Source organism: Sinohyriopsis cumingii, chromosome 9, assembly GCF_028554795.1.
Source record: "Sinohyriopsis cumingii isolate HCF-2022 chromosome 9, ASM2855479v2, whole genome shotgun sequence".
Taxonomy (NCBI): Eukaryota; Metazoa; Mollusca; class Bivalvia; order Unionida; family Unionidae; genus Sinohyriopsis; species Sinohyriopsis cumingii.
In genome coordinates, this window is record NC_142969.1 from 86,410,802 (window position 1) to 86,421,083 (window position 10,282).

At 33.0% G+C, this 10,282-nt stretch overlaps 1 protein-coding gene across 1 annotated transcript in view; it reads left to right on the forward strand.

Annotated features, from left to right (window-relative positions):
* LOC149792171 (deoxynucleoside triphosphate triphosphohydrolase SAMHD1-like) overlaps positions 1-10,077 on the forward strand; it is a 37,388-nt gene extending 27,311 nt beyond the window's left edge. The window contains exons 8-12 of the mRNA XM_089969540.1: positions 1,739-1,795; positions 3,108-3,284; positions 7,419-7,510; positions 9,285-9,344; positions 10,029-10,077. Coding sequence (XP_089825666.1) covers positions 1,739-1,795; positions 3,108-3,284; positions 7,419-7,510; positions 9,285-9,344; positions 10,029-10,077 — 435 coding nt within the window. The remainder of the gene's footprint in view (positions 1-1,738; positions 1,796-3,107; positions 3,285-7,418; positions 7,511-9,284; positions 9,345-10,028) is intronic.
* The last annotated feature ends 205 nt before the right edge of the window (positions 10,078-10,282 follow it).

A 10,282-nucleotide genomic window follows, 5' to 3' on the forward strand; every position in this document is an offset into this window, starting at 1 on the left:
ATGTGACATAAATACAATATGTATATAGTATATACGTTTGGTCAATGATATACCACTCATTGTATAAATATACCACTCATTGTACTGTACAAGCCTCGTTTCCTTTTAACGAAAAATGTATACATATCGTGGTATATCATTGATATAGCGTACACACTATAAATATAGTATACATATATATATATATATATATATATATATATATATATATATATATATATATATATATATCACGCTGAACGATCTTTCCATTTACACCGGGTCGATGGAAATTGATCGAGGTGGTAGACATGGTGAAGCACGGTGCAGCAAATCTATATACATTTAGGCAACAGAAGTCGTCAAACTTTTGAAACATTTCCTTCGTAAAGTAAAAGTACACTTGTTAGTAACGTAAGTTTTGGATTTGGTAAAACTACCACCAGCTTTAAAAACGCGAAAAGAGTCAAATATATCAAAACATCTATATTACATTCATCTTTGTTAAATCTCGTAGTTAAAACGGTGGTGATAATATGTTGAATTTATGAGCGGGATTACCAAATTTCCAATCGTTTCAATTTTTGGAGAGTAAAAACTTAATTTTTAAAATCAAAATTTAAAGACTTGCATTTTTATCACATCAATTCATTTTCACCTGAGGTTTATTTGACAACCAGATACACTATATGTTCCCCTGCAAATGCCATTCTGAGAAATCAACGGAAATAAATAGAAACACATTTAATTTTGAAAACAATGTTGATGCCTCCGCACAAGGTTTCATAGAAAATACTGCGGTATGAACTAGGTTCTAGGAGTATCACCAAATGCTCAATTAATTCACAAGCAAGTCTCTATAGTAGCAGCTATTAACAAAAATGTTAGAGAGGACATATTCGTTCACATCAGCTGAATATCTGACAAGAAATCGTCAGTTTGATGTGCAGGGCTTTTACGTCATACCTTGGCAAGGTAATTTTGCTATCTCTGACATATTAACGTGATGTCTATGCCACAAACAATATCTGGATGTGACATGCTGCGCGTATTAATAGCCAGTAAGTGTGCATTGCTTCCATATATATATATATATATATATATATATATATATATATATATATATATATATATATATATGCCCAAAGTGTATCAGTTTAGTCAACCTCCGCCTGATGCAGTCATCATCAAAATGTGTTTATTCCTGAATAATACACATATGACTTAGAGTAGTGTGCAAAAGCTCATAAAGGAATTCGAAAACGAGGGCCGTCTTTAGAGACAGGCAGAACAATATCACTGCAGTATGTGCATCTTTCAACACACTAAATGGGTCATTGTATCCCGTTAAAGGCACTAATATGCCGTTTTTTGTTTCCCTGACCTTTATTCAAGCAGATCATTTACCCAGCTATGAACACAATATCCCAGTAAATACAAATTACTTAATCAGTAATCACCACAGATGAAACAATGCTTAATTAATTCATGAGTGTAAGTGAAATAAAGTAATCAACGCAGTATTCTGGTGTATACTTGAAGAATGATATGTTGTAAGGCATACTGTTATTTCCTGTTTAGAATATGATGCATCACACTGCAGAAGCTTTCCTTAAAAATATACATAGCAAACATGTTAATTTGAATGTTTGAAACTTCATTTGCACGAAACCAGATAGTATTATATAATCAATAATGCTTGATTTATGTTTGTTTCTTCATTGAGACGTATATGGTTTTGCTTAACTCTTTTGCACAGGGAAAAAGAGAACAAGATATGTCAGCCGACGAGAAGAAGAAAAAGTATATGTTCCAGGTAAAATAGATATTTGCTCTATTCAAACGCAAAATTAAATTTGTTAGAGAGGTACATGTAACTGCTATCAGTGAAACGTCTTTCTGAAAATAGTATAGCTTGAACTGAAATTGGTATAAGCATTCATACCAGGAAGGTAGCATATGCATCATACATTACACGGAGTCTGGAATATGACCCCCAGATTACTGTCCTACGAGTGGTGCACCATGTTGCCGAGTGGTCTAACCCGATCGCCAACACATCTTTCCAAGTTGGTTCTAGTCTCCGACTCGGCCAGTGCGGGTATGTGAGAAAGCTTGACGGCATCTACACGTGCGTTTGTAGTTCTTACAGCCATTTCTCGTATTCTTCCTCCACAAGCCATATTTACCGCCATGTACATCATATACTGTACTAGACATTGTTTAAAACCCGCCACAACGATAACAGAAACAACAAATGTTGCCCTGCGAGTGTGGTGATGTGATAGTGATGATATATGTTCATTAGTGTTCTCAGATTTGCGGGGTGAGGCTGATGAAGAACGAAAATTGCTACCATGAGTGGGGTGGTGTGAAGGTGCTGGTATGAGATAATTACTGTCCGGAGAGTGTGGCCGTATGAGGGTGTTGATATGAGATAATTACTGTCCGGAGGGTGTGTCCGTATAAGGGTGAGGATATCAAATAAAATGTAACGGACCTTGAACATGCTTTACCTCCTAATTCAAATATCATATTTAACATTCAATACTGAATATTATTTTACTAATGAATGACGGTCATCATATATTGCGAAAATGTCATGCAACCACATTGCTTATATGTCCAAATGTATGTATTGCACTGATTGACGGAAATACAGCTAAAACAATCAAAGTTGCCATGTGATAATTTTATTTTGTTTATATATAAAATCCAAGCATCGCATGACGTTGGCATTAACTGTGGGTTGTCTCTTTCCTATTTGCCAGATTTGTAATACGCTTGTGATTTTACCACATAAATTGTACAGACGTGGTAAACGTCAACTAATCAACAGAGATGTAATCGTTCGAAGCCACGTAAATCCCGCTGCCTAAATGTTGGACTGACATGCATTCGTTTATTAAAGAATGATTTCGTCTAAATTCTCAAACGGCGATCAAACTAAAGCACTGAAAAGTTCAAGGACAAGAAAGAGTATTGTCGAATATTCCACATTAATCATAAGTTCTTTATTGCAATGTAAAGCTTCTGAAAGCAGGACAGACGGCCAATTATAATGGTAATAATCAAACTATTATTATTATTATTAATTATTATTATCATTATTATTATTATTATTTCAGATCGTGTCCAACGCGGATACTGGAGTGGACGTGGACAAATGGGATTACTTCCACAGAGACGCAAAAGCCTGTGGTGTGCCTGAAAGATTCCAGTATGATAGGGCTCTAAGCGTGGCCCGAGTGGTCAAACCGAAGGATAAGACAGAGGAAGTGTTTGAACTAGGATACAGGGACTACGTAAGTCTAATTCAAATTGCAATCTTAGTGAAACCTAACATTGAAGACATGTACTTTGTTTTATGCCATTCTTCACTGACTGTCAGAGAAAACAACATAGTTTGCACTCTCATATGTAGATTTCATTATAATGTGTTTGTTGAATAGAATTATACGCTCTGACAAAAATTATCAGTGTAGAGCAAACTAAGACCAATATTTATGAGCTTAATATTGTTTTGTTTTCTTCCCCGTGGCATAAAATGTCGGTTACCTAACCTCACATTAAATAAAGTCCGAAGAGCATTATGTAAGCCGTGTGACAACTGTGACCTTTTGCCAGAATAAACGAACAAAAAACAATATTACAATTATATTAGTTCTTTTATATTTCGTTTTATTTTTTAAAATATTTCTTATCATTTTTGGCGCATTATTTCAGCGTATGAATATTTTATGAAGGCTTCAGGTGCATTAGTATTTATAAAACGGTATCCTCCATCAAAAACATCACAGCTACTTCAACATCAATCCTGTAGTTAATCTCAGGGTTTCTAGTTCCACAGTTTGGTCTTAATATTTTACTTAAATGGAAACAGTGAGATGAGACAATAAATGTACAAAGTAGGACATCGACTCTGACAGATACGATAGGATAGGGAGGGGTTCTTCCTCCCTCCCCAACATTGTAACTATCAGTATCGACATCGCTAACTAACTCATTCACTTTTACCATTATCCGCCGCAACGGATTTCAAAACGTTTTACATTGCGATCGCCAAATAACCTATTGGTAAACACTGTGTGCGATTGTATATTACTTCACGTAAACTTGTGCACTCATTCGGTATTTTGCTTCAATAAAAATGTGAGCCTTATAAATGTTTTTCAAATGAAAACATTCCTGAGTTTGATTCAAACCGAATCATTTTGTACTATGCAGAACCTAATCCTTTTCTATGTTGGCTTCAATAGTCCTTCATATTACATCAGAATCCCTTACAAAACACCACTACTGATTTAGGTATAATTTAGAATAATCATATTAATAATTAGTGTCCTTGCATTTTACAAATTGGGTGATATGCTTTTTACGACCCTATGGTTTTAAGCCATGTAACAGTAAGATGCTAAGCAAGCAGGTTGTGTACTATTCAAATAAATATTTCTACCTCTAGAATACAAATTGAAAATTCGAAAGACACATACTTTATTGCAAGTATAGTTCCAAGTAATCCTAAATGTTATATCACAGGTCCAAACCTTAAAATGTTCCGAATGTATGTCCCGGTATATTAAGAGTCTTAAAGTGTCTTAATGTAACAATAATGTAACAATAATGTAACAATAATTATGAATGAGCTGATGTACCAGTATTTTTGAATCTGACCAGTCTTCATAAATCACAGTGATAAATATAGAAAGTCTCTGAACGAATTCACGATATTCACGAAGTCATGCTTTAGACCTAAGATTTTATGAGCACTTTGCAATTCCTTTTATTAATTTGAATGAATGATTTACACTATATTTTAAGAGAATAGTAAATGATTTCACAGACTGAACTTAAAGAGGGAATAAATAATTTATTTACCAAATCGGTGAAATACAGAATAGCAACTAACCTAGGACGCAATAGAATTTCTGGAAGTTTTACTAAACTGTAAAGAAAGTCGGGTTTTGAATTTAATGTTTAGTAGGCAGCACGACAACACTCGAGACGACACATGCCACTCTCAGCATATCAATCAAATTTTCCCAAAATCTACCTTTAATCACGGACAAAGGTTTTATGCACGATATAAATTAAATATACATAATATGCTTAATTTATATTTATATTTTAAAGCAACATATCAACATATTAAATTTGTAACCCTGATAACTATACATATTCACTAGCAATTCTGAGAATTGTACTTTGTTTGATACGAGAAGGGTTCTGCTGTTTATAGATAATTTTGTCATGAACACGTTGTAACAATTGCCATTTAAATTAGTTTATGTACCTGGACTTGGGTTGATTCCCAGTTGTCTACCTAAGGATATCGTCCGTTCATGTAAATGTTTTGTATATCTTCTCATTTGCAACTAACCACTCTACATTAGCCTCGGTTAGTAAATTGATCAGACTGTTTTGTGTCATTTCAGTATATGTTATTTATCAGAACACCTGCTTTTGCACAATCTTTTATGTACCTTAGATTGATGGTTTTATTAAATTTAAGTTTTATACCTATAACATGGAGGAGAAAAATTAAGTTGCGAACTTATTTATAAGTTTCGTATTGTTAATTCACATAAAACTTGAAATTGTATTTTACTTATGTAGGTAAAACAATTACGTAACGGTTGGATATATACATACATGCAATGTCAAATGCCCTGCCAGTTTTGTGGAGAAAGTCAAGTTTGTCTAGCGTTACCAGAATAATCCATATGGACTAAACAGTTCGTGGTAGAAAATACATGTGCATTTTATTGCGTAGCTAGGATAAAATGCCACGATTAGTAAATTACTTTAAAAATTATGACTTATTTAGTTTCACGTAAAAATTAATATGCCATTAATATGTATTTCTTAAACACCCAGTAAGTTATATCTTAATGAGGAGAGATATAGATGGTATTATATGTTGCTTGGAGCCAATAATATACTTTTGAAAACGTATTCAGAAACATTGACACCTTTGTAGCATGGCAGGAGTAAGGAAAAATATGATGTTGATAATACCGATGACATCAGCTTTTTATATTATTATTGCTGTTATTATCATTATTATTATTATTATTATCATTCTTATTATTACATCTTTGTTTATTATTGCTTAGTAAATAGGTTGATACCAATTTGATTGCCTTTACAATATACATTGCATTCAGAATTTCACCAAATATACTATATTGTATCCGATGGTATGGATTCAACATGTTTTGATTAATGATGTTTTAGCCATAAATATTTCCTTTCACGATCATATATAGGCTTCATGCCAAAAAATGGATTAGGACACATCAGCGAATTACAATATTTGTATTATGCAGAAACAAAGCAAAACAAACAAAAACAACCCCAAGAATATCAAAACGACCTGGTTTCACCTACAAACAGCATGTGTTTAGAGCGTACAATAACGACTAAATAAAAGTCAAATTAAAAATATCAAAGATAAAAAGTTTAATCTTCTGATCAATCTGATTAATCTTCTGATAAATCAATAACTTACTTATCACTCTTTTTATGTGACGGGGCTCCAGAACGCTACTTAATCCTACTGATAATATATTCAAAGTGGTTGATTTTCGGTCGTATAAGGATCGTTTTTATATGACAAAGTACGCTAAATATCCTTATATAGGAAATAACAATATAACTGCAAAGGATCTTTGAATCGTAAGTTTGGCTGTCTTAACATACGAAAGATACTTGTAGCAGAAACTAGCTATTTATAATAATGGTTATGCTGCAGACGAAATTGCTGCATGCATCAAAACTACATGTACGACTCTTGTCTCAGAACCTCTCCAATCATCAAGACACTACATATTGCCTTGTTAAAATTAAAAACACACACTCTCCACCATTCAATACTCTGCTTGGATGAAATTGATGTAACTCCCATGTACACCAATATCGCAGAAGATGATGTAACAAACATGAGAAGCAGGACATTTGAAGAAACAACCGACATGCCATGTTGTAGAACTAATGAAACATAATGTTTTGAATTAGTATTAATACAAAAAACACTTCCAGTAAATCAGCAGAACCACAAAGGGCACAAAGATGATCCCTCAGCATGCAAATATTTTCTTGGGCAAAGTGGAAACAAACTGCTATCATATGTACTGCTTAGGCCACTCCGGTGGCTACGTTTGATTATTGAAATTGCAGTGAAGTTTTTCCACGGAAAAGAAAAGCCTGAAAACGCTTCCTTTTATGTTTGTTTCTTGCAGAATCAACAAATTATATTATTCAAATCGAGTCAACAGCATACATACAGAACACAAGCTACGTAGTTAGACCCAATAAGACAAATTGATGACATGGCTGATGATATGTGCGAAGAATTTTGGAACTCTAACCTACCCTTATACCTTTGTAACTGTCGATCTAATTTTCTCACATGTATACTCTTTTTGTTTCTTTTCCAGGATGGCTTCAATTTTTACAATATGTTCAATACAAGATTCACGATGTATCGGAAAGTTTACAAGCACAAAGTTGTAAATGCCTTGTATCTAATGTAACGTACCTTCTATTATAACCTGCTTTGTAATAGTACGCATACATTTGTATTCATGTTCTATGTTTCCAAACTTATAAGTATGCATATTCCACACGTTTGTCCTTTGAGCTCTTGTTAATATAGCCCATATAAAAATTAATTATGCTCTATCTTTACTATAGAGAAACTTAACAAATACCTCTGTTCATGTAATATATACCTTAGAAGAGATATCGTTTATGTTGAAGCCTTGAAATCAAGAAAGGGAAGTGGATGGTAGTTCTTTCGATTAGTTTTCCAAGAATTGAAAAGATGTATCTACGTCGTCGAGAGAATTGAAATACTAACATGAAATGACGTTGTTGAATGAAATATGAGATGAGTTTGTTGTTATTCATTCGCATTCATCAATTGTAATAGTCTGCGTATACTTTGAAAGGTTTTGACTATTTTGCTATGATGATGATGCTTAGTATTATTTTTATTATTATTATCTGTTTGTTTGTTGTTAGAATCGACCTCTGAATTTAAGTATGTATTATACAGTGACGTACTATAAAATAATCAGCAGATCTATATACAGCAAACCGAAAACCTGCTTGTGTATGTGTGTAACATAACATAGATAAACGAATGCACTTTAAACTGTCGAAAAAGATCAACAATTGAGCTACGGAGACGAAGGAATGCTGGAAAACAAGGACACCATTATGGTGCTATCAAAATTATGTCAAAGCCAACTTGAACAAATTGACTGGTGTAATTCGCCATCATATCCAACAATTCCGAGGTGGGTTAATTGTTTAAATGATAGTTGCCAATGATTAAAATATGACCAAGGGAAGACTGATATTGTTATTTGCTATTTATGGGCGACAACTGGAGTTGCGAATCTGCAATTGGTGAAAACATTCAGTAGATGGCATAACATCTTTTATATTAACATGAGTATTACTTCATTGGCTTCTTCAACGTGTTACATAATTATTTGACTGTAATCAAAATCTGACTCAGGCTGAAATTACCAAACATTCACTTGCCAAGTATGAAAAGAACAGATGAATACAGCAGAAAGTAACGAAGAAGCCGACCAATAAATTATCACACTTCATTCGTGATTACTTTCGCAAATATAACATGTTTTCTCAATTCTATTGATTACCTCTTGTTATTTATTTTTATGGTCAGAATGACTTGAAGGGATATTGTAAATCTTGTCTCAACAGTTTGAGTTTGAGTCATCGAACATTGTCAGAGTAATCTGAATCTAATATGCTTGTTTCAATCGTTGTATGTGATATTAATCTGCATTTGAGAATAGGGAAACAAATATTTGATCCTTTCGTAGCTTCTGTAACTGTACATAATACGTGTTGTGGAGTCCTGACAATGTGATTACATAACATGTCTCTAAGAATATGCCTACTGTATATGCAGCTGTAGACCAGAGTTGCATATTGGAGCCCAGTGTCAGAAGTTGCATGTCATGAAAGCAGAGATTTTCAAACGTGAGAGCTAAAATGAGAAATATAACTATATAAATATTTGGGGCATTCTAATTTCGAAATGTGATTATTGTCCTCATGTATTTTCAAAATATCTTGCTATTTCCTCAAAAGGTATAGCAAATATAACCTTTTGACAGGGCAAATATTTAATCTTGTCTGTTGACACATTATATATCACAACATCAGTATCATCTAGACCTATTGCGTAAGCCAGAAAAATAGAGATATTAAAACTCAGATCAAGTATCCATACTTTGAAGGATATGTTATTTATTCTGTTTCAGGATTAAGGATGTATTTAAACTTGTCCATGAAGCAAACACAAAGAATGTAATTGACGAAAGGTAACATAGTGCGCTGTTGTCTAGCTATTGTCTTCATATAAACACGGGCGGTGTGACCTATTTCTCTCTTTAATTTGTCATATGATCAGCATATTATTTGTCATGGCTGAATGAAGAAAAAAACATTTTTATTGTTTTGATAAGTACTGCAAATTATGATCAACAACACATTTTAAAAGTCGTGAAATATATAACTTGCCATAGTAAGCATTAAGTCGCAATGTACTTTGTATTACACTTGAAACGTTTGTTCGAATATTTATTTAAGCTTTATGTATAAAAGATAAATAGATAGGCGCTCTTTATATATGTTTAACTCCCAAATTGGGCAAGAGAAATGAATATAGCATTTGCGATATTCTACATTAAATGAATGAATAGACAGAAGCATTTACAATGACCACATGTGTCCACTTTAAATGACTTGTGAATAGAATGTGAACTACCATTTTGTTCCAAGAAAGAATATTTACAAACTAATACAAATATATTTTTATATATTGTTTTCTGCATGGTTGCCCGTAGTTACAATATAACACAAGCTTGACTTTCAAAGTTGCCGACTTTGTATAAAATATTGTTTGTTGTATATTAAATCGTCAATATTAAATATAATATCCATCTTTATGGAAATATTGAACTTTTGAAACTTACTTTTAGATATGTAATGTGTTTTGTTTTTAGATGGAAAATTGACCTGTTCCCAATCACAAACATTACGACCAGAATATAAAGAAGCGCAAGAGTTAATAAAAGGCTCCAGGAAAGAAAGTTATACAAACTTGTCGATGACAGTATGAAGTTTTCTTATTTGGTGCTATTTCGCCAAATGTTTAAATTGGAACTCTTTAAATCAGACCTTTGTTACTGCCACCTATACGAATAAATTATCTCATTTTTTTTCATAAAACTGTCACAAATAACAACAGAAACAAAAT